The 25188-nt window shown below is 38.9% G+C and overlaps 1 protein-coding gene and 1 long non-coding RNA gene across 15 annotated transcripts in view; one reads left to right on the top strand and one right to left on the bottom strand.

Annotated features, from left to right (window-relative positions):
- fsd1l (fibronectin type III and SPRY domain containing 1-like) overlaps nucleotides 1-17264 on the bottom strand; it is a 28643-nt gene extending 11379 nt beyond the window's left edge. For 3 of the 7 annotated variants that reach the window (XM_067406646.1, XM_067406644.1, XM_067406643.1), the window contains exons 1-8: nucleotides 17188-17264; nucleotides 16498-16726; nucleotides 10383-10478; nucleotides 9294-9425; nucleotides 6695-6796; nucleotides 5478-5500; nucleotides 3390-3511; nucleotides 50-259 (exon numbers count right to left, since the gene is read on the bottom strand). In XM_067406646.1, the coding sequence (XP_067262747.1) occupies nucleotides 50-259; nucleotides 3390-3511; nucleotides 5478-5500; nucleotides 6695-6796; nucleotides 9294-9425; nucleotides 10383-10478; nucleotides 16498-16512 (700 nt within the window). In that variant the 5' untranslated portion in view covers nucleotides 16513-16726; nucleotides 17188-17264. The other 4 variants (XM_067406645.1, XM_067406647.1, XM_067406649.1 and 1 more) reach the window with 4 other exon arrangements.
- Nucleotides 17265-18333: 1069 nt separating this feature from the next.
- LOC137034081 (uncharacterized) lies at nucleotides 18334-23120 on the top strand. Of its 8 annotated transcripts, none has more exons than XR_010896902.1 (10): nucleotides 18334-18385; nucleotides 18765-18837; nucleotides 18972-19123; nucleotides 19453-20152; nucleotides 21260-21313; nucleotides 21404-21568; nucleotides 21697-21757; nucleotides 21855-21933; nucleotides 22146-22196; nucleotides 22323-23111. It is a non-coding gene; the product is annotated as an uncharacterized lncRNA (long non-coding RNA). The 8 variants fall into 8 exon arrangements; XR_010896901.1 differs by having other exon boundaries at nucleotides 19453-20140; nucleotides 22323-23110; XR_010896903.1 differs by having other exon boundaries at nucleotides 19453-19700; nucleotides 21260-21568; nucleotides 22323-23120.
- The last annotated feature ends 2068 nt before the right edge of the window (nucleotides 23121-25188 follow it).

Raw genomic sequence — 25188 nt, forward strand, 5'->3', positions numbered from 1 at the left:
CTTTATTTTCTAATAATTCACCGTCCCGTCACATCAACAGCTTCAGCACCTTGTAGTGTGTGTTCAGTGGTCCTGATGTCGTCCAGCACCTCCCAGCACTGCTCGTCCTTCACCCGCGGCAGACCCTCGTGGTTGGTTTTTCTGTACTCTAAGATGTAGTGGTCGATCTTGCTGTCCTCCGTCGGCATCCTCCAGGTTACGGTCACCTCGTTATCCATCACCACACAGTCTCCGAGCACAATCTCCGGAGCTCTGGGCACTGTGGGGAAGATCACAACAGCGTACTGAAGATCATCACACATGGTTTGTTCCCTCGAGGATTTAATGATTTTTACTGTTACTCAGTTCATTATATTTAGTAGACTGAAGAGGTCACGAACCTGTGCAAATGCAGTGCCAGGCACAATTAACAAAGCTTACTGGTGATTTAAAACATGTTTTCATCGTGATGGCAAATAGTCTTGATGTCAATCAATATTTACATTGCAAACTTATATTGTGTCCTGCAGTGTCCCGTAAAATCACATCTGCGTCCTGCAGAAATAAGCAGCTGGTCACCTTAACGGAGAGTTAGACTAAAAATATATTCTAAAATCATGTCATGTGTGTGAGATCATCCCGTATCCTGAATAACCTGTTAAACACCTTCGTCCAAAGATAACATGCAGTCGTAAATAACACAGTCTTCACTTTCTCTGTTTCAAACTGGGAAAGGTGTCAGAATGTGCCAGACAATGTTGAAAGGTCAGGAAATCAGAAATGTGTGGTGTTAAATCTCCTTAAATCGAAGAATAAACGTTTGAGTTTCTGTGTCTGTATTTCTGTAAAGTTGGCAAATAATGTGTCATTTATTCATGTAAATCGAGCAGAAGAATTAAACTTAAGATAATCAAACTTACATTCGTGTAAGAAATATCCAATCGATATTGACTGTTAAAATGATGTTGTGCATAATTATGTGAAGAGGAGAGCTCTCAGTGCAGACTCAATCTCCAGATGATTTTAATGCATATTACGAGGCAATGGAACGATATCTGTGCAAATGTTAAATCGGCACAGTCTGGGAAAATCACCTGGGAATGTCAGTGTAAGCAAATTATTATTCATGAAATTTGTCATTTAGCGTCGTAAGGACACAGAAGCAGAGACGTATAACACAGTCTACAGTGGTTTAGTCAGATGATATTTGGTAAGAAGATGATGTCAGAGCCGAGGAATGCTGTGGAATGTCTGGATTTGGTGCATCTGTAGACCCGGAGTCATCATGACACATCCGAACGCACGAGAGCAGGTCAGACGAGCGGTCAGAGCTAAACACAATACACATTATTCATTCTTTCGGCTGTGCCAGAACTACTGTCAGGGTTTACTGAAGACGCCGTGAAACATTAGCAGTGAAAGGCCTCTACACGCTCATTTGTGCGGCTGACCTTACTGCATATGTGTTTGTAAGAGTTTCCCTTTCAGGTGCTTTCACATTTATGGGAGGAAGGTTAGTAAATGAATCATGCAACGTGATTTTCTACAGTTTGTGGTCGTCAGTGTACTGGTATTTGGGGCAGTATTGAACACCAGGAGGAAGAGCAGAGTGTGTTGTTAGTAGAGGCTCTGCTTGTTTGCGACCCTACACTGATTTGACCTGCTGTTGAAGATTGTGTTGGTCTGAGATGAGATGCTGCGTCTGTGTCCTTGAATGTGTGTGTTGTCAGTAGATTCACCGCAGAAACTTCACTCCCATCGGTGCTTTTATGGGATTGCGGTCTCAGGCTAATTTGCCCTGTTTATTAAATCTGGCCCTTAAAGAAATGCTCCTGTAGTCCTTTGACAGCAATGCATCTTTAATCAAGAACTCTGATAAAGTTTATCATTTAATGTACCGGGTCTATTGCATGAATACCTGAGAAAAGGAACAGGGTTTCCTGCTGAAAAATCCAGCTAAAACCAGCCTAAACTGGTTGCCTGGTCTTAAGGTGGTCTTGCTGATTTAAGCTGGTCTCCCAGCCTCCCAACTAACCTAAACCCCTCTAAAACCAGCTATGACCAGGCTGGGAGACCAGCTTAGGCTGGTTTTAACTGGATTTTTCAGCATGGTTTTGTTTAGCTGGCACAAAATAAAAGACTGGATATAACTTGTTGCAGATTAGCAAACTTTTCATGCCAACACATCAGTCTCACGCAACACACGTAATATTTGAGTGTACTTTTGAAATAGTGGTGTAACTGTTACAGATCCCTTGTTCTCCTAGACTTCATTTCCCAAGATCCTCCTGTTCTCCACACCTGCACTCACTTCCCTCGTCATCTCCCTATCATCACGGATCACCTGCACCTGGACTCTATTGTCAGCACTCCCTTTATATGACACTCACTCCCTTCACTCCTTGTCCGTTCTGAATGTTGTTTACTGTGTATGTTGGCGTTCCTTACCTTTGTTACATTAAACGCATTATATTATTGTGGAAATCCGCATCTGCCTCATCTCTCTACCAGTACACGTAACAGTAACATGTAATATTAAAGCGTAGGTTCACCCAAAAATGAAGTTTCTGTCATTCATTACTCTCCCTCATGTCGTTCCACACCTGTAAGACCTTCATTCATCTTTAGAACACAAATTAAGATATTTATGATGATTGAAGGTCTTACAGGTGTGGAACGACATGAGGGAGAGTAATGAATGACAGAAACTTCATTTTTGGGTGAACTAACGCTTTAAATCTTTTAGATTATACGCGTTACAGTAACATTCCTCTAAATGGACGTTAGTATCCTTTGGGTGTGGAAACATTTTTATGATGGTAAGAATCATAATCATCATATGTAAAGATCATGTTATGTTAGATCAGGGGTGTGTGTAGTTTTCACATGAGCCTGAAGGACTTGCTGAGCGGGATCATGTGTGTTAAATGAAGGTTCATGGTAAACTCTGCAGAAACTGAGGCTCTGTCCACACCAACACAACCTTTTCTAAGCTTTTTAAAAAAAACTCCTGCCAGGATGAAGATTTTCAGAAACTCAGTGGTTGCAGTGTTGTCGTGTAGCCGGTGAAACCGGAGATTTTGTCTAGTGACGTCGGAGTGTGCGCTGTTATCTCCTGTGTTTAACTGAGGTGAGTCTGAGGCAAAATATCACTGCTAATAACTGAGCTAACAGGGCTTTGATCGGCTGTTTCTCCTTTGTTTTGTTTTTTAACAAAGGAGGAAAAACTGTTTATAAAAGTCCTTGTGTTCTCGTGTGCTAGGCCGCAGACACCGCGGTGTTGGATTCTTCTATCACAGCTGTTTCAGGGTGCAGATGGCGTATGGTAGCTGAAAGGTTGCAGGTTCAAACTCAAGAGAGGTCGATCCAGTAATACGAGCAGCGAAATAACCAATTAGTAATTATCTTACCGGGGAGGAACTTGAGGCCCTGCAGAACCTGTCTCTCGTGACTGAAGTCCACCATCAGATGGGTCATGTTATCTGTGGCTTTGGGCTTCATCGTCAGGCGGAAGGCAGGAGCCATCGTGACCCTGAAAGAGCAAAATAATAACAGTACGGTTATTTAACTACAGTCACACCGTTACTCAGCACTCCTGGATCTATTTCTGTGACCTCTTCTATCCACGTTTTTTATTTTCAAATTAACTGTAAACAAATTTGTACTCTTAGAAATTCAAGTGATTTAAAGCTAATTTATACTTCAGACCTCTGAGTATCTATAGTATATTCTATCGTAGTTTCCTTGCGCTGCATTTTACAACATTTTTATGAAAATTATTTGCAAATGTCGACGCAAATTATTTATTAATGTGATGTAAAACTTCATCCTCCACATATAATTTCAGGAGGATCAAGTCTGCAATAGTTTCCCCGTCCATAATATATTATATATTGTTATTGAAGAGAATATTTGGCACAGTATCCCATAAATAACAGAACCGGAGCACTCGTGTCTCACTCAGTGTGAAACAGTGTTAGTGTGCTGGACAGCAGTAAAATATAGTCTGTTAGCAGATTTCACTTCATTAATCAGACCGTAGTTTTAAGGTTAACATTCCCACTGTAGATACACACATGCATAATGAATTACTGCTAGAACAGTGTAATCAGCCTCACTGCTTTCATTAGAAGCCTTTCATTCCCAATGGATTAAAGCGACCACAGACACATGTATTATATATGAGGAGAGCGTCGGTTTACGGAGCGTCGAGGCTGATGCACACTACAGCTGAGAATCATGATGTTCTTGTTTCAAATAGAGATCACGATTCTGAACAGACAACTAAATAAAATATAGTTTCAGCACACATCCTAATGCAAACAGAGAAAATCCTTGTTAACATGCATCACAAAAACACTACAGCTGCGTCCGAAATCACACACTGTATAGTACGTACTAGATTTGGGTTGAAACATACTTCATGACCATTAAAAAAAGTACATGTGTGCACATGTGTGTAATATGAATGAAATCTGGACGTACTACATCCACCATATTGTTACTGTCATGTGACCTGCCAGCGTCGCTTCAATGCCATTCATAAATCTTCTCCCGTGGTCTCATGGGATAGTAAAGTGTCCATCAAATGCACGCTTCAGAATCTCGCCAGAAGTAGTAGGTCATCCAGACACGAGTATTATGTATTCAGACATATTTTTGCATACTATATAGTAGGGAAGTATTTGATTTGGGACGCAGTGCATGACTGAAGTGACTGAATGACCCACATAATAATGTGACAGACAACAGGTGACTCCTGCACACACACACACACACACACACACACACACACACACACACACACACACACACACACACACACACACACACACACACACACACACACACACACATGTTGGCATTACTATCATTAAGGGTGTGTTCACACTTGCAGTGCCCTTGGGTCTAAAAAGAAAACAATACATTTACTCCTGGTTCATTTAGTGTTCACACTGTCATTTTTAAGGCTGCACCTAAAGATACAAAACAAACAAACAAACGGCTTTTATGGCGTATATTTTGAGACGGAACTTACATCCAAACCAGTGCTGTGTGCTGAACGCTCACTGTATGTGTGTACATATGATGGTATTATTACCAGTGAAGAACTCGTGAAGAGCTTAGAAAATCTGTAAAGGAGTCAAAACAGTAGCGGGAATTCCTCTATCTGCTGCGAGGAGACGGTGGCTCTGACGCCTGTACCGAACCGTGATGGGCGACGCAGCTCCTGTGACGAGAGGAACCAGGTGTGCTTGAGCATTCTGTCCTTCACAGGGTCACATCTCGTCGTGTTTTTAATTCGTTTAGATGAAACTGGTGTGTGTTGAGCTCATATTTCAGTCAGAGTTCACACTTAATCAAATGAACCGCACTAACAGAACAATCGCACCAGAGTGTGTTTCAATCAAACCAAACCTGTCAAGTGTGAACACACCCTGAGAGAAGTGTTCATGCAGTGGACACACAACCACACTGAGAGTGAACATATACTGTACCTATCTTTGATCTGTTTGGCAGCCTTGGAACAGTGATTGAGGGTGAAACAAAGAGGAAGAGAGGAAAAAGAGCAGGTCGTTAGTATCGCCATGCGGGTAAAGTGAAAGCAGAGTTCAGCGCAGTGCTGGACCTGATGTACACACACAAACAGAGGGTAAAGTAGACCCTAAACATAAAAAGCACAGGTTAATGAGCAGTTTAATAGATCGTTGTACGCACATTAAGCCGCGTTTCCACCGCAGGAACTTTCCTCGGGCGTTAGGGACTTTGGGCGTGTTTCGACCGCAGGGATCAGGGAAAAATCTCCCCCTCAGAAAGTCCCTGCTCTCGAGGAAGAACCGGTTCAAAGTTCAGGAACGTTCGGGGGTGGGGCTTGAGCGCTGAACATGCTGATTGGTTGAGTTCACGCAGCATTTTATTTCAGTAAGAGTTGTTTGCTATCCGAATGAGTTTACGACCGATGGACAGATGAGAGGTTCGGGCTTTATTAAGCGCATATGCGGAGGACGAAATCCAGCGGGAACTGGAAAGTCACACACAGTCCTACGAAGCGCAGACAGCAACAGGTCTGAGGGGAAAAAAGTTCCTGGGAAAACTGTTCCGGGTAATTTCAGTGGAAACGCAGCTTTAGCTTTTCATAGATTCAATTTTAATTAACAGATCATAGAAACACGGACTTGTGTTATCCATCATCATTACTTAAGTGAGAAATCAACCTCCAGAAAATAAGCAGGATTAGTAATTATAATTTCTGTTTTGTTCTTGGTTTTCTTCACTCGCAGTTTTAAAGTGCCCCATTATGCTATTTCAAAGGTTGTCTCCAACAACAGGTTTATGCATCCAAGGTTAAAAGCAGTTTAATTTTCTCATAATATCAGCTGAATTTCAGCTCCGGAAGCTTCCTCGGCACTTGATACATGAACAGTTTTGCAGTATCAGTTCCAGTCGTCTGGATGATGACTGACGACTCGTTTCAGAATCACTTCTTTCTTTTAGGAGACAGTAACTTTATTTATCTGCACTTTGATCTTTGAAACTTTGCAGAGCTCTTACATTCACAACAGCTCGATTACACACAGCATGAGAGGTCATAATAGAGGCACTTTAAACAAGCCACAGTGAATTAAACTGGAATTTAAGAGACAACAAAACCAGCGTTTTAATAAATGACATGAGTTGTAACTATCCTCTGTCAAACACATCAGTAAGAGCGTACCTTAGTGAACTCGCCCTCGTCTGTGATGTGCAGCGCCGTGTTGGCGAACTCCAGAAGCTCCTCGGCGCTCTCTAACGCACTGCTGCTCTGGGTCAGCTGGTTCTGGAGAACATCAAGCTTGATGTTATAATGATCTGCGTGCGCTGAGAACGTCCAGGCTCACTGTTCTCAGTTGAAGAATATAATCTTTTTTTCTGTTCAAGACTTGCAAATAGATAAACAGTTGTGTGTTTTTCATACACAACACATCAGCACAGGAACCGATGCAGCACAGGACTGAAATCAGTTGAGTGAATAATTCAATGATGCACTCATAAAATCACTCACTGTGTTCCTGAATGAATCTGTGTTTTTAAACCAATCAGTTGAGTGCATGATACAGTGTTTACATGTGCACCAATAATGTGATTATTTACAATATTCTCAGTGCAATGCTTACAAGACACAAGCAAACCTCTTCACTCTTCACTAAAGGCATCTGGTTGTTGAAACCACATATGTAAATTTGACCCAAAATGTTAAAAAATAAACATGTGAGTGTGTTATAGGCTACATGACATGTTGTTTTATTCACAGTCAATGACTCGCCCATAAAGACCAACTGATGAAACTAAAGAGTCACTCTAAACATGTGATCACAAGTGGACAGCTGTAACACATCACCGATCGCACCTGCCGTTACCACTTGAGTCTGATGCATCTTCAGTGACCCTCAATAAATCTAATTATTGAGAAACTTAAATTTCACAGTTGTGAGACAGCCTCACACACACACACACACACACACACACACGCAGGTTGCTATTAAAGAATCTTAAGGTTCTGATCCACAGATTCTTGTTTTACATTACACCAAAAAATTAGTTTTAAAGAAACTTGACCTGAAACGCTTTACCCTACATGTCCACTGAACTGGAGGAAATCTGCTCAGTGATGTCATCGTCCAGTTCAGCTCTCATCCAATAGTGTCAGAGCAGTCAGATCAGTGATATTGCTGAATATCAAGTGTTCCCGACGGATCAGACACTCAGTTCTCCTCTGGACAAATAAACGAACACGGTTATGATCCAGACGGCATCACAGACTGTGGATTGATCATTCAGAATATTTCATCCAGATCCTTCTGCTTAAACGTTAGGATACTTTAAGCCAGCATTAATAATAATGATGCTAATAATAATAATAATTTATGTATTTAATTCCTCTTGTAAACACAAATAGTACATAATATCACCATAACTGCCATAGCGGTGTACAAAACTGATTCATGTGGGCAAAAATAGTGATAAAACACAGAAGAACTGGAGAAACATGACAGACACACAGAAGCTTCAGATAACCTGTTCAGAGATTCCTGTGGATGTGGGCCGCTGTGTTTACGGTTAAGGATGGGAAGAGAGCTGATGGATAATCACTCATCTGAGCTCATTTCTCTCTCTGTATTGTTCCTGTTCAGTGGACTTAGAGGGATGGGCACAATACTGCCATTACAGCAGCATGACATCAGCAGCCCAGCCACAGCCAGCACACACACACTCACACACACACACACACTCACACTCACACACACACACACACACACTCACACACACACACACACACACACACACACACACACACACACACACACACACACACTCACACATGTTTGTTTTTGTGAATTGTGGGGACTTTCCATAGACTTCAATGCATTTTACACTGAACAAACTGTACATTCTATCCCCCTACCCTGCCCCTACCCCTAAACCTAACCCTCACAGGAAACTGTGCAAACTTTTACTTTTTCACAAAAACTCATTCTATATGATTTTTAAACCCATTTACATTGTGGGGACCGCTGGCTGGTCCCCACGATGTAGGTGAACTCAGGTTTATATTACATCATGGGGACATTTGGTCCCCACAATGTAATATAAACAAAAGCACTCACACACACTCACTCAAAAACACAATCACACACACTCACACACACACTCACTCACACACACACACACACACACATACACTCACACACACACACTCACACACACTCACACACTCAAACACACTCACACACACACACACACACACACACACAAACAAACACACACACACACACACACACACACACACTCACACACACACACACACACACACACACTCACACACACACACTCACACACACACACACACACACACACACATACATACACACACACACACACACACACACACACACTCACACACTCACACACACACACACACACACACACACACACACACACACACACATACACACACACACACACTCACACACACACACTCACACACTCACACACACACACACACACACATACATACACACAAAATTAACAGAAACTTAAACAAAAAACCCGACTGCATAAACATACAATCACAGTTCTCTGATATCAAAGCCTGTAATCCTGACTGAAATATGATGGTGTGGGAAAAACAATGTGTTCATTTCTGTGAATAATTCTGGCTCTTTATGACTTTAGAATAATAACAAACATCATCTTCCCGCAGAGTCCTCAATACTACTGAAAAGCATTATCCACGATGCATTCACGAGTGCGGTAGCTTGGGGTAAGACTCTGACCTGAAGCTCATGTGATTTCCGGACTGTTTCCTGTTTGATGGCACTCGTCATACTCTCTTTCATCTCGTCCAGCATGGAGTACAGCGTGTCGAATTCCTCCTCTAAATCCGACACCACCTGTGTGGAGTTGACCTGAAACAAGACGACATTTCAGAGGAAGGGAAAAAGAGTTTAAACCAGGAAACTAATGAACGATTAGATACAGTCATACGATTAGTCTTTAGAAATAAAAGTATATTGTGGCTTATTTCTCATTTGTATAAGCATCGTTGAAACAGTTATTGGATATTAAGCCCTACTCACACCAGCAGAGACCTGAACTTCTTTATTTCAGTGAGACCTGGAAACCTCCGGCCATTAGCGACAGCATGCACTCATCCAACATCTAACTTTCGTCAGTATGAGCAATATAAATCATGCTGCGCTGAATAATGATTTCGACATAAAATTCCTAATTACGACATGACAAAATTATGAGACAAAATAAAAATGATGAGACAAAGGTAGAAATTATCAGATAAGTCAAAATTATGACAAAAACATGATTATGGCATCAATTTAAATTATAATTATGATAAAAAACTATGAGATAAAAAGTAGAAATTATCAGATAAGAAATCAAAATTATGAGATAAAATCACAATTATGACATAAAATTATGCGATTATGAGACATAATTATGACTTAGTTTTTATGTCAGAATTATAATTTGTCGATTGTAGCAGAAATGGGCATTCATAACAAGGTGACCTCAAGCGGTGCTGATTTTTTGCCACATATTTGGGTAACATTTAAAAATGAGTGAAAATACATGTCTGAGATCATATGTTGCATGTATGGGTTAGGGTTGGGTTAGGGTTGGGTTAGGGTTAGGGTTAGGGTTGTGTGTGTCGACACAATTAGCGTCACACAGATTCTTCCCTCCAGAATCTTCATTCTTTCCTGACATAAACATTGTTTGTTAATGACATTCATACCCGTTATTATCCAACCAGAACCAGAACCGGTTCATGTGTGTGAACGGTGTTGTGTACAGTACAGAGTTGTGAAGTTTGTACAGTAAATTGTTTATGCTCGTAGAAGACTGACCTGAACTCGGCCCAAAGTGTGATTCAGCGTTTCAATGAAATTATGGAGCTCCTCATTTTTGTTTGCTAATGTGGCAATTATCCTCTGTAAGGCATCCTGCAAAAGACAGAAACATTTGGCATTTGTATGTTTGTTCAATAGTGTTTATTCGTTCTATTTTACTTTCATTAGTTAGCCTTGTTTTCATTTTTCATACTAAAATTGGCATTGAGAAAAAATATGGTAGTGTAATATCTATCGTTATACTGTGATTCGTTATTGCAAAGTAAAAGATTTTGGTCATATCACCCCCCCAGACATACTGTTCATGCTCTGATTTATGTGTCAACATGTCCATCTTTGTTTCTGGCATTTTGGATTAATTTTTAAATGGGATATGAGCCATTGGTATATTGTCAATCTCTTCCATGTTCTCTATGAGGCAAAAACAGTACTTTTGTGTTCAGCCTTTAAATAGTCTATCTAGTGACATAAAGAAGACCAGAAGACTTCAGCAGGATGATTTATTGAAAATGTGTTATTTAACATGGCATCCATCAAGTCTAAAGCCCAAAGTACACTTCACGTGTCCACATCAATCTTAGGTTAATCGCATCCCATATCATCACTGCATTATCCACATCACATGTTCCTTATATTGTGCATTTCTAGTCAATAAATCGCTTTTAAATTCACAGCACTATTTATATGTGGCCTTGGTTAAGTAAAAACATTTGACCTAATTTATTATACAGCCATATCTGTCCTCTGAGGCTTGTTAGGTGTGTCCTATATAGCAACTCATGTGGAAAACTCTCTGATTCCCTGCTTCAGGAATAACATTGGTCTACATTTGTTTTGCAATCCAGAAAAATCACATCTTTAAAAACTAATACCACCAAACAGAGATCAATAAACAGTGAGTGTTATCATGGCATACTTGCAATCATGTATATTTCATAAGTATAGGTTGTTCAACACCATTCCATTTTAAAGGTACAACTGGTTCAGAAAGATAAATAACCCTAAAATGTGTTGTTAAACATGATTCTGTATGGTTTTACAAGAAGTTGCATCAAAGCAGCAAATATTTAGTGTTCTTGTTCTACTGTAATTAGCAGCAGGCTTTCGCCAACATCTTTAGGAGAAAATCACTGACATGACCAGAGCAGTGGTACACAAAAACATGATATATGATACATGTGATTCTCTGAAGGAGAAGCGCAGTGACGCCACCTCTGCACCTTTCCATGACATGGCCATATGCAAAGCTAATCAAATTCCAGTGGAAGGACAATCCTCTGTCAAAGGAGAAAAATGAAGCCAGAGAAGTTTGTGATCCAGTCAGCTTGTTAGAGATTCAGAGCAGCTTATGAAAGTCGTTTGCATTCGTTAATGAAAAGACATCTTTCTGACAGTAATTCAGGAGGTGAAGGAGGAAAAAAGAAACTATGGTAATAATTAATTTCTGTTCTAATGTAGATAAAGACGTTTTATTGAAACTAAGCTGCAAAAACTTCATGCTCTGAACTTTCACAACAGACCAATGCAGTGAAAAACACATGATTGGGAATAGAGGCTGGTGGAAAGAGGTTTAAAGGGGTCATGAAATCGACTTTTCCTTGAGCTTTTGATATATTAGAGGTCATCGTACTATAAGAATATCCTGTAAGTTTCAGAACTGAAAACTTCCTTGTTAGTCCAATAAAAGCTTTTACTGACACCAGATCCAGCGAACGACTGATCCTGGAATGATTCTATAGATGGTTTTATTCAACAAATCTCTTATTTATATGGTGTTTGCACTGTTAGTTATGATGAAAGCATTCGTTAGTGTGCAGAAACTGAGTTTCAATTAGGGCTGCACGATTAATCGCATGCTATTCTCACGCGCATTTCGTCAGTAAAGCCGGTTCCCTGATTACCGCTAAATCACAATCACCTGCTTTCAAATGAAGCGGCATTTAATAGACTGAGCCGTAGATCACTGAAAAGCCACGCAATATCGCGTTCATATCGCAGATGAATCGCCTGCGATAATGAACGCGATATTGCGTGGCTTTTCAGTGATCTACGGCTCAGTCTATTAAATGGCGCTCCATTTGAAAGCAGGTGATTGTGATTTAGCGGTAATCAGGGAACCGGCTTTACTGACGAAATGCGCGTGAGAATAGCATGCGATTAATCGTGCAGCCCTAGTTTCAATGACGATTTCACTGCTTTCATGAGCTCAACAACATGTCTGTGATCGACTACAATGTTCATCACTGCAACCTTTCATGCCACGATCTAAATATAATGCCATAGATCTAAATAATCAACACTTTTCATGATTAGTTCACCTTGAGAGCTGTGATAGTAAAAATGTGCTAAAAGTTTGAGACACAGCAGTGGGCGTTTACACTGAAGTCTCACAGAGACACGCCCCTTAAAACAGAGCGTTCAAATCAGAGGCTAAAATCAGGGTTATAAAAATGCCTTTTATTTCTAAATTATGACCATTTTTTATGTAAAAAGCATACTAACATTATAAGTGCACCCCAGGAAACATTATAAAACAATAAAACAGCACATTTCATGACCGCTGTAACGAGAGACACCTGCGCGACACACCGGACTCGAGTACCTCTGAGGAGCTCCAGAAGGACATCAGGAGGAGCGTCGACAGTGGAAGGAGAGAGAGGGCCAGGCCTGGGATATTTTACCTTGTTGTTTTTATTATGTTTATCTGCGGCAGATGGCAGGAAGACTGCGGCTGCTTGTTACTTTTATGTTATTTACATTTTGTTTTATCATTAAACTTTAGGTTTAACGTTTTCCAGTTCCTGCCTCCTTCTTCCCTGAACTGTGGACTTTATTACATCCATATTCCATAAAACAGCAGCCTAAGAAGAGCAGACCAAACCTTTCCCCTGGGAACATCTCGGATCCTGGGGGATCCCAAGGAATTCCGAGGCCAGCGGGGATATATAATCCCTCCAGCGCGTCATGGGTCTGCCCCGGGGTCTCTTCCCAGTGGGACATGCCTAGAACGCTTCTGCTGGAGAACCACCTCAACTCGCTCCAAACTCTGACCGAGACCCTCCTGGACATCTCCTTTTCACTGCTTTAACGAGACTGTCCTCCAAAAAAACGACGCTATAGGTTGTTTTTCAAGCACCTTATTACGACCTATATTTACGTTCTGAAGTCATGCGCCCTCTAGCGGGCGTAAAAATAATGACAGTGTCGTGTTACGTCTGTCATCATGAAATGACGTATGACTGTCGTTACCAAGCTAAATGCGTGTTCATTTACATGCAATGAGTGGACTTTTTACACCATTTGTCATATTTCCATTTAGCAAAACTAATTTTTTTATTAACGACTTTACCCACCCTAACCCTAACCCTACCCTTAGTGATTTATAGAGCATTTACACTTTATGAGCACATGTTCCCTGGGATCGAACCCACAATCACATGATCACATGATTGCATATTGTTATATATTGCAATGCTCTACCAATTGAGCTACACCAAACCTGAAACATGCCGCAGATAAAAGTGAACAATGCATTAAAATGAAAGTGTCCTGTTGTTGAAAGGGGCGACACTTTAGTAAACGCTCCTATGGGATGTATTTCAGGGAAGTGACAATCGTGGCAATCATGCCCTGACCAGAGCAACACCTTAAACTATTCTTCCTCAAATCATTCCTGAACAATGTGTGCATTATCCTGCTGAAAGAACCACTGTCATGATGGGATGTGCCTGGTCTAAACAGTGATGGGGAAGTTTGCACATGTCAAATTACGTCCACAGGAATGGCCGGACCAGGGTTTCCCAGCAGATCACTGAACACATGCTAATGAATGACTCTCATCACAGATGCGCATCTCTCTCCTGAGATTACACACACACACACACACAAACACAGAGTCAACAATAGGGTGGAAACAGCATGACGCAGAGCATACTATTCTGGTCAGACGGTCCCTAAATCCTTCAAATCCAGAACACACTTTATCTGTCTCCAGGAGAGAATGCTAGTTCAGGATAAAGACTTCTGGGCCTAATCCAGAGACACTGACTCAACATACTGACAAATATACACAATCTTTACATTGTCTTTACATTGTGCCAGCTTGCATTTCCTAAAACACGAGTACTCAATCGAGCCGTTTTCATTATCTCAGATGTGTCTGCACGAACTGCAACTGAAGATACTCTAAACACTCATCAGGGCTGAATATATCAGAGGCCCAACAGCATCATTTTAAGGGGAAATACACACACACACACACACACACACACACACACACACACACACACACACACACACACACACACATAAAATCATAAAGATTCTCTTTACTTTAGTTGTTTCTTCCGTATTGTGACGGAAAGTTGTAAAGGATCGTCGTAAAGGAAAAAAATGTTGGGCAGAACAAGGTTCTATGTGTCAGCTGTTGATTGGATGTTGAGATGTGGGCGTGGCAGATGTTGAGATGTGGGCGTGGCAGATGAACGCGAGCTGAGCGGCTTTAAGAAGACAAAATGATCTGCAAATGTCGTTTTCATAACTGAAGATTCAGTTTGAAGTAAAAAAAAAAGAAGCAAAATAAAAGAATCATACGCACGAATGAACTGTTCACAATAATGTCTATAACATGCATTTAGAAAATACAGTGAATCTCATGCTGACTTCATATCTAATCACAGTCATGATTATACCTCTAATAGTTCTGAAGTTAGTGTGTTTGTTTACCAAGGAGACAACAGTGTCAATGAAGAACATGCTTGAGATGAAATATGAGACAGTGAGACATGTGATGAGTGAAGAAAAACAGAGAAATAGCTAAATAAACATCACGTGAGCAGGACCTTTAGAAGAAACGCTGGATCTCGATCTGGAGAGGAAGTGTGACATCCAGATGAGTTTTAAAACAGCTAAATATTTGGACACTTTCTGTCTGTTACATTCAGCTCACAATATATATTTTCTGAGCTTCGTCAACACAAAACTATGAGTCAACGGCACAGAGAAACCTGAGAGGCACAGCTGACCTACTTCAGACATACAGTCAGATTTGGCTCTAAATATCTATCTGTAATTTGCTCTTTGACCATCACAGATCCACACCCTAAACTGCAGAACTAGCAGACGACAGAAACAGTACAGTCCACCTTTGAACCAGATCCACATTCGGATCATTGAGGAGTTTATGAGTAAACCTGATCTAACTGTGATCTGATCCCTCACGTTCTTCAGACTGAACGACTCCAGATGAGATGAATTGTGAGTTGCAGGTGAATCTCACAGTCCGTCTGTTGAAAAGTCCAACCGTTACACCCTTTGAAATCTGAATCCTTCACAAATCCCTCAACGGCATGACCCACTTCTGACAATACAGCCGGATCGTGTGCCGTATATTCCCTGACTGATTCAGGAAACTTGCACAAATGTCTATTTCTAATGATTCTCTCCAATCAATTATCAAAACATGACAAATGCAAAAGCTGCTTAATAATTGCTGCATTATAAAAAAAATGCCAAAATCACACACACACACACACACACACCTGTGATCACACACACACACACACACACACAGCTCAATATCACACAGGGATCTTTTCATTCAGATAAAGTGTGGAAGAGAAACACAGTGATGTCACTTCCTGTCTCTTTATCTTCTTCTGCGGAGTAAACTTGGGAGCGCAGGTGACTCCAGTACACTCTTATGTAACCTGTAGCTGCAGTAATGCTGGTTAAATCTCATTTACATCCACAAATCATTATATAACGCATATAGTTTATATAACACATTACAGAAGATGCTCATGTATATATAGCACAGAATATAATGGTGTTATGCAACGAGGATCAGAGAGATAAACACTGATTCACTCTTATTCTGACATCTTCAGGTTTCTCATGAATGCAGCTTGCAGTCTAACACTGTTTCTAAAACAGCATCATGAACGCCACAGGCCTCCAGCACTCGCTTGTGCATCAGGAGACTCTATCTAGAGTTATTAACGGTGCTGCGACATTACAGTGTAATAAACACAGTATTACTCGATCACACATGACCGCAGACACAGGTCAGCTATTGGCTGATCTCCAATCACTTTCACTGAGCGACACTTACTTTCTGAGAGTCCATTCCGAGGCTCGCAAGCGGAGTGAATCCAGTTCATGAACAGGGAGAATGTCGGCAGCAATGAAGGCGATTCCCTCTGGAACAAGGAGCATCACTGAGCATGCGCAGTGTGTGTCTCTCCCAGCCGGCTTCTGTACGGCAATCTATGCGGCATGACGTCACCAAAGTGTGTGCTCGAGGAGGAGTGAGTGACGGTCAGGTGACAGTTCTCCTGTGGCTTTACATTGGAAATATAATGTCAGTAATTGAGCAGATTCGTTGCTCTGTTGATTCAACTATGATTAAGGAGAAAGCCTGAGTGTCCTTGAGCCATCCGTGTGTGTGTGCGTGTGTGTGTGTGCGTGTGTGTGTGTGTGTGTGTGTGTGTGTGTGTCTAGAGAGCACCTGTCCTGAGTCCCAAACAGTGCTAGTAACAACATAAATAGAAATGGGTACCCAGCTTTACAACAAAAAAATAATTTTGTTTACAAGAAAGCTTAAGTTTAGGATAGTCTTACCAATAAAGACTAAATCAACACAGCACTTATTATTCAAGCTTAACAACAAAAAGAAAGAAAGAAACTTAAGCAACTCAAATGAATCAGTTCACATAAACGGCAGGAAAGAAGCAGTCTGACTCCAGCAGTGGAGAAACTAAACATCCGTACAAAAATATAATTTCTGTCATTAATTACTCACCCTCATGTTCCACTCCCGTAAGACCTTCGTTAATCTTCAGAACACAAGCTAAGATATCTTTGATCCGAGAGGTTTCTGTCCCTCTATAGAGATCCAACGCAACTACAACTCCACGGAATGACATCATTAAAGCACTCCACACTCTTAGAAGAGGTCGAACCTTTGGAGTTCAATAAAGAACTTTATAGTGCAAATATGAACTTCTAACTATCAAAAAGGTTCAAAGTTGAACTTACAGGTAAACTGGTTATTTGGAAGTTCTTTTTAGAACCTTTGTTGTGGTAACAGGGTTCATATTAGAACCTGTGTATAGTTAAGGTTCGTTTATGAACCTTTTCTAATATGATTGGAGTGTACAGTCGATACAGTGTTTCATCTGTACCCCCCGACCTCCCCGCACATTTCTATAAATTGCATCATAACATTGAAAGACACCATGTTTTTTGTCCATTTTTAAAGCATAAACTAAGAAGACCAAGAATAAAAATTCAGTTTTACATTCATAAATGGACAAGAAGCTGTTCAATGTTAAATGGAGAGGTGACGTGAAATTCTTAGCCCTAAAAATAGACTGTGTTCAATATCTTTCGCTTAGACAACCGAAAAAATATTCCCCAATTGAAAAGGACACTATGCAGTTTTAGAGCAAAAATCATGAGTAAAGTGTGATGCACAGGCAATTTATTTTATGTTTCATCTCTCCTTCTGTTCCAACTTTATCTACTTTGTTATTAGCTCATGTTTTAGAAAACATTTCATAATTGTATTGTGTAAGGTTTCATCAGGAAGATTATTTTTTTCTTTATTTAGTTTATTATTATCATTACTACTACTACTACTACTACTACTATTGCTTTTACTACAGCTGTTGTTAATCATTGTGCTGAGATTGCTTGTGCCTAAATGTTTTTACAAAATAAGAATACTGACAAATAACTAGCAATTCAAAAGTACATTATTTTCACTAAAAGTAAACGAGATTATTAATATTGTTTCGTTTTTAAGCATGAATAAGCAAATCCTTCAAAATGCTTTAAATGTTTTCATCTGGGCTTTGGTACGCAACGCAATGCACTGAATCTCCACAAGTCTCTCTCGCGCAATGATGTCAGTGGTCACGTGGAAAAAACCGTTACAAATGTTGAAGCGGCAGCAGCAGGCCCGAGTGGGACTGAGCGGAACGACACAAAAATCTGAGGTAAGACAACATAACGTCTCAAATAAACTATTAACTTTTTGAAAAGCTATGAAACACCTATTTAATGTCATAAACTTTAAGGTGTGTGATAATGAATAAATGACGACGGGCCTAAGCAGACACGTCGTGTTAATTCGGCCACAATATTGTCAATTTAACGGCCTGGAGAAATAATTCCGGGTGTACCACTTACTACACCTTTCCCACATGTACTATTTCAAGATATTTCCCGTTTTTTATCCTTACTGTGTGTGCGCGTGTGTTTGCTCGCGCGCTCGAGAGAGAGAGAGAGAGAGAATTTAGTAAAAATGAAAAGTTTATTTTTATTCATATTTTATAACGCATTGTTTTCTAAATTGCAATATTTCTCTGCATATAGAGGCAAGAATGAGCTCAGAGCTGATTCACTGGAAAATCCATGTGGCTGACTGGTTGATGGCAACAGTTTCCAGGTGATCATCCCTACATTTCAAGGTTTATCTCACAAAAATGCACACTCTGTTTAACTTCCCCATTGCAGCAAAACAGACATTTTCACAATTAAGAAGATATGACATTCTCCTATTGAATCCTGTTGTTTTAACAGACAATGGAATTGATGCAGACACTTGAATGAACCTAACTGAAAACTATGATACCTAAAATATTCCCTAAATTGAAGGATCAAGTTAAATTCATAAGATTAGAAGAAAACCTAAAGACTGAGATGCCTACCAAGACCACAAACACCATTCATGTGTAAGTTTATTACATCTACTCTTAAAGTTTTAAAAAGTATGTGGACACCTCTATTAATTATTATTTACATTTTTTAAATACTTAATAGGTTGTACTGAAGAATTCAGTGACTAGCATTTTCTCACATGTATGTATTTAGTTGACACTGTTATCCAAAACAACTTACATTGCTTTAAACTTATATTGCATTCCCGTTTTGGAATGGGATGCCCATCAACTTGTATAGGTGTGATGGTTAGGTTTCCACATACTTTTAGCTAAACTATATTGCTATCATTACAAATTACTGAGCTGTTAGTAGTACCATTATAACATGCACCTCTCTGCAGTTTTTTGTTTTTTTGTAGGACTTGATTTGGTATTTGACATGGATCAATCTCAACACAACGTATTGCTCAAACAGGGTGACCAGAAATTTATCAGCTACCCCACTAGCAATACAAAAAAAACTTAAGGAGAGTGGAGATTTTTTTTCTTTATAAAATGTATTTATTACTTTTTTTTATCACAAAGCAAATGGAGTTAAAAAATAATCTGTTTGATCAGATGTGCACATAATTCCAACAGTGAAGTACAGGTAAGTGCATAATTTTAAAGAAAGATGGAGGTTAAAATTGCCTTTCTTTAATTTCAGGTAAAGCAAGCAAACAATACAACAAGGTTAGTTTAGCCCTGGTGACAAGTGACAAGACTGGAAGAGTGTATGTAAGAACGTGTCAAAGAGCCCTGCAGTTTCATAAAACCTTTTATAGTATTTTACATAATATTATTTTTAAAGGAGTCATGGTGTCACGGACAGAAGGAGACAACAGAGGTAATACAGTTCACAAAGGTTTATTATTGCAGGTGGCAGAGATGGGGAGAATAAACAGGTTAGTAGATTGAATGATGACAGGTTGAATGAACTTAGCTGGATGATAACAGTCTCTTTGTATTTGTAGATGATGGTGAGCGGATTGGTCTGGACTGAAGACAAAGGATGATGAAAGTGAGGGATCTCAATTATGAGACGAACAGGTAAGGAACCAGGTAAGCGACACATGGCATGAGATGCTTAAAAACTAATTCAAGAAAGATCACATTTGACTGGTATTGAAAGACTAAATTAAATTCGTAGCAGGTTTAGCAAAGTAAGGAAATGGGGTATTTTACCAAGGGTCCAAGGACTTGTGACACTAAAAATTTGGCAAGTATTGTAGATGTAAGTATGCCAAATGAAATAACACCTTTTCACTTACATGGCTAATATATATAAACTGAAGGGCTCTTTGACATGTTCTTACATACACTCTTCCAGTCTTGTCTCTTATCTGTGCCCGGTTGCATAAAGCACCTTAAAGGATTAGTTCACCCAAAAATGAAAATAATGTCATTTATTACTCACCCTCATGCCGTTCTACACCTGTAACACCTTCATTAATCTTCGAAATGCAAATTAAGATATTTTAGTTGAAATCCGATGGCTCAGTGAGGCCTTCATAGCCAGCAATGACATTTCCTCTCTCAAGATCCATTAATGTACTAAAAACACATTTAAATCAGTTCATGTGAGTACAGTGGTTCAATATTAATATTATAAAGCCATGAGAATATTTTTGGTGTGCCAAAAAAACTAAATAACAACTTATTTAGTGATGGCCGAATTCAAAATACTGCTGCAGGAAGCTGGTGTAGTATTTTTGGCACAGAAATACAGTACTCCGTCATTCGTCCAACTCGTATTTTGAAACTTTGGCCATGTTTAGCATGAGAATCCAACCCTTTAACAGTGTAAATAAGTCAGAATATAGCATTATACCCCCTTTAAGCTTCAGAACGTTATGAATCAGCGTGTCGAATCATGATTCGGATTGCGCGTCAAACCACCAAACTGCTGAAATCATGTGACTTTGGCGCTCCGAACCGCTGATTCGACACACTCATCATCACTATTTAAGTCCTTATTTTTGTTTTTCTGGAACACCAAAAATACTCTCTTTATGCAACCGGGCACTGGTATTTTGTAACAATGGCTGAACACACCTTGTTTAATTGTTCGCTTGTTGGAGACCTGGAAATATAGAGAACTGTTTTTACTCTCCACCATTCTCTAAAATTACACACTTGCGTAATAATATATTTCTTTTGTTTTTTTAGATGGACAATCTGTCTGACCAAGATGTGTATCAAAAGAGGTCAAGGGCAGTTGGGGTAAGTGTCCCAGACAGAATCAACTTAAGTTTTTTAAGAATAGCAGACATATTTTTGTGGGTAGATTTATTCAGGAGAAGATGATTACAGCGTTGGGATCCACTTGGATAAAATGAAAACCAAATGCTTGATGATCACCAAATCCTTTTAGAGGACTAAATGACACGGACAAAGAGTGAGAGGACAGACTATATGAAACATCACTCCACAAAGGAAATATTATCATGATATCCAGCCCTTAATGTCACCTCAGTTGTGAGTAAAATTGTGTTTCAAATTGTGACTTAAAAGCAAATAATAATGGAAATTATGTATCATTTAATACGTTTATATTGAATACATACATGTTATATTGAATATAACATTATTCTCTTCTTGTTTAGGAACCACGTACACCCAACCCTGTGCTGTATATACTGTAAATGGATGTGCCTTGTGTAACAGGTATACAAAGTATACTAGTAAATATTGTTATAATTCACACAAAATTGTTCATATACGTTTTATGATACCTGATCTAAAGGTGCGCTTCTCCTTTAAGTGATGCGAGGTCACAGTATGACCTAATTTCCTGTCCTGTCTCCTCCTCTTCCCTTTTGAAATGTGATTCGATGGAAGAGGTAGGTTTCTTTTGTCATCCTGTTAATTTTATTTAATCCTAATGTTAATTATATCTTTTATATCTTTATTTCAACCCAAACTTATGTGTAAAGTACTGTTTTATCTATCCTTGGGATTATTTTTGATATTTTACATTCTTTGAGGTATATTTCTGTCTTTTATGTGAAACAAGCACATGGTAATGGAGGCGCACCATATTTGTTTTATAGAGTGTTATAAGGGCCACTCGATCTGAGGCTGCTTATTTGTCTCTGTTAAACAGGTATGTTTTCTATATTATTTTCCTTATGTTCATGTTTTCTTCCGCCCTTTTGAAATGTGATTCGATGGAAGAGAGTCATATAAGGGCCACTCAATCTGAGGCTGCTTATTTTTCTCTTTTACTCAGTAAAAAGATCCAGTGAATCGACTGCTTGCTGTCCCGTGTCTGTCTCTTCATTCAACACAACGTAACACAACGCAGACCAAGTTTTAATACCCGGTGTCGCTGGCCGCACATCACGCTGGGCATAAGCGAGCCACACGGGTTACACTTGGATGCGGTCTGTTTTAGAAATAATGATGCAAGGGGAGAAAGTCTGTGAAGTAGACGATATGACCAGGTCATATGACCATGTTATTCTAATGACAATGTACTTAATCTTCAACCTTGAATATGCTTCAAAGCCGAGAAACACTCTTAACATTATTTGAAAAATAAAAATGTCCTGTTTAAACATTATCTTAAAAATTATATATAAATTAAAAATTAAATTATTAAAAATAATATAAAAATGATAGATATTCAGCTACATTCTGTTAAAGGTTGATGGAAATGTATAGATTAATGAATGAATTTATTTATTTGATTGTTTATTTATTTATTTATTTGAATGATAACAAACAATTTTCCTTTTTTCTCTGTCCATTGGTGCCTGTGCTCACATTTTATATTTATGTATTAAACATTTTATAGACAATCATTGTGTTCTGTATTCAATGTTTTGAAATGGGATTAAGATATAGTTATACAAGTTATATATAAGACATATAGTTAATGTATATTTTATATTATATTTTAATAATTATTATTAATATATGTTATTGCTATCTAAAAGGAAAAGGTTCAAAATGGAACCTTAATGGGCTTTAATGCACCTTTAAGTGAAGGTTCCAATTAGAACCTTTTTAAAAAGGTTCAAAAATGAACCTTTAAGGTTCCCCCACAGTTGCAATCGCCAGGAACCTCAAAAGGTTCATTTTTGAACCTTTTCTTCTTAGAGTGCATGTGACTCCAGCGGCGTAACCTCAGTGTTATGAAGCGATGCTAGTGCTTTGTGCAAAAAAACATAATTAAACCCTTTATTTGCAAACTAATATCATCCAAAGCGTGTTCACACAACAATGCCAGCTCTCACATGAACACAAAACGCATGTTGCAGATCAATATTTTTGTAAATAAATAAAGGGGGGAAATTATGTTGTTTTTTTTGTTTTTTTGAAACAATAAAATAAAACAATAAAGGTTTTTGAGGAAAACATTCCAGGATTATTCTCCTAGTGGACTTCACTGGCCTCCAAACGGTTGAAGGTCAAAGTTACAGTTTCAGCTTCAAAGAGCTTTAAATGATACCAGACGAGTGTGAATGTAAATGCTTTATAAACACAAATGATCTTCTTGCACGTGCTTCCACCAAAACCGCACTTCCGTATTCTTCAAAAAGCTCACGCTGTGTGTCCTACACCTTCCCTGCTCTACTTATGGAAAAAAACTGAACGCCGCGTTCGTTCCATAAGTAGAGCAGGGAAGGTGTAGGACACACAGCGTGAGCTTTTTGAAGAATACGGAAGTGCGGTTTTGGTGGAAGCACGTGCAAGAAGATCATTTGTGTTTATAAAGCATTTACAGTTGTATTTTTTTAGAAAATGTCCGATGGTTTCTCTAGATGAGACTCTTATTCCTCGTCTGGGATCATGTAGAGCTCTTTGAAGCTGCACTGAAACTGACATTTGGACCTTCAACCCGTTGAACCCCAGTGAAGTCCACTATATGGAGAAAAATCCTGAACCTTCATTTCTTTTCAACTGAAGAAAGAAAGACATGAACATCTTGGATGACATGGAGGAGAGTAAATTATCAGGAAAATTTTATTTAAAAGTGAACTAATCCTTTAACTTTGGTTTCGGGAAACACTCGTTGAACTATCCTGATAACGACAGAACTGTGACGGCAAACAATGCTTTTGAGAGAGAGCAACAGAGATATGAGAAGAGAGCTTTAACTCTATTATATATAATTTTATCTGGAGAAATAAGACCTACTATGTTAAAAAATCTCAGTTGGTTAAGGAGTATAATAGGGGGGGTATCAAAACATTTCAAATAAAGTGGTTGAAAGAGTTTCTATTGAAGCCGGATTCAATATGGTTTCACATTCCAAAAAGTATTTTTTAAGAGATTTGGTGGGTTAAATTTTCTTTTGAAATGTGATTTTGAAATTTTCTAAAATACCTTTTAAATTATCTGAGTTTCATAAACAAGTTTTGCATCATTGGAAGATGGTTTTTACCCATAACTAACCCTCACTGTGCCACCTTGTGGAATAATAGAGTAATTCTGTCAAACAAAAAGTCTTTGTTCAACCAGCTTTGGTTTGACCAAGGCATTATCTTCGTTCATGACATTCTAGATGTAAACGGTGAAATCTTACAGTTAAAAGATTTTAAAAACAAATTTAATAATATTCAATGTTCTCTTAAAGAGTATAAGAAAATCTGTAAATCTATCCCAGTGAATTTGATACAGCTGATAAAAAACACAATTAGTTTTTCTAATGTCCAAATTAAACTTCCAAACTTAACCATAGGAGGATTAAACATTACGGACAAAAAATGTTACAGCAAATATTTAAATAAAGCTTTCAAAGGATATATATAAATATCATGATTATGATGGGAAGATAAAACTTAAAATATTAGATAATCCAACGATTGCAGAAAAACATTGGAAATTTATAAAATGGCCAATTGCACCCAAAGTAAAATATGCAATTTAAAATTCTTAATAACTACTATCCATCTGCGGAGACACTGAGGGGTAGATTTGGTTTTGAAGTTGACCCGTGCGACTTTTGTCATGAAAACATTTATTCTTCCTTTGCTCAGTTAGTAGGAAGTTTTGGCAAGATGTCCAAAGATGGTTAAATAATAAAATTAGCGAACTTGAAGAATTTACAATAGAAGATATTCTTATTTATAATTATAAACTGAAGAGGG

Source organism: Chanodichthys erythropterus, chromosome 13, assembly GCF_024489055.1.
Source record: "Chanodichthys erythropterus isolate Z2021 chromosome 13, ASM2448905v1, whole genome shotgun sequence".
Lineage (NCBI taxonomy): Eukaryota > Metazoa > Chordata > Actinopteri > Cypriniformes > Xenocyprididae > Chanodichthys > Chanodichthys erythropterus.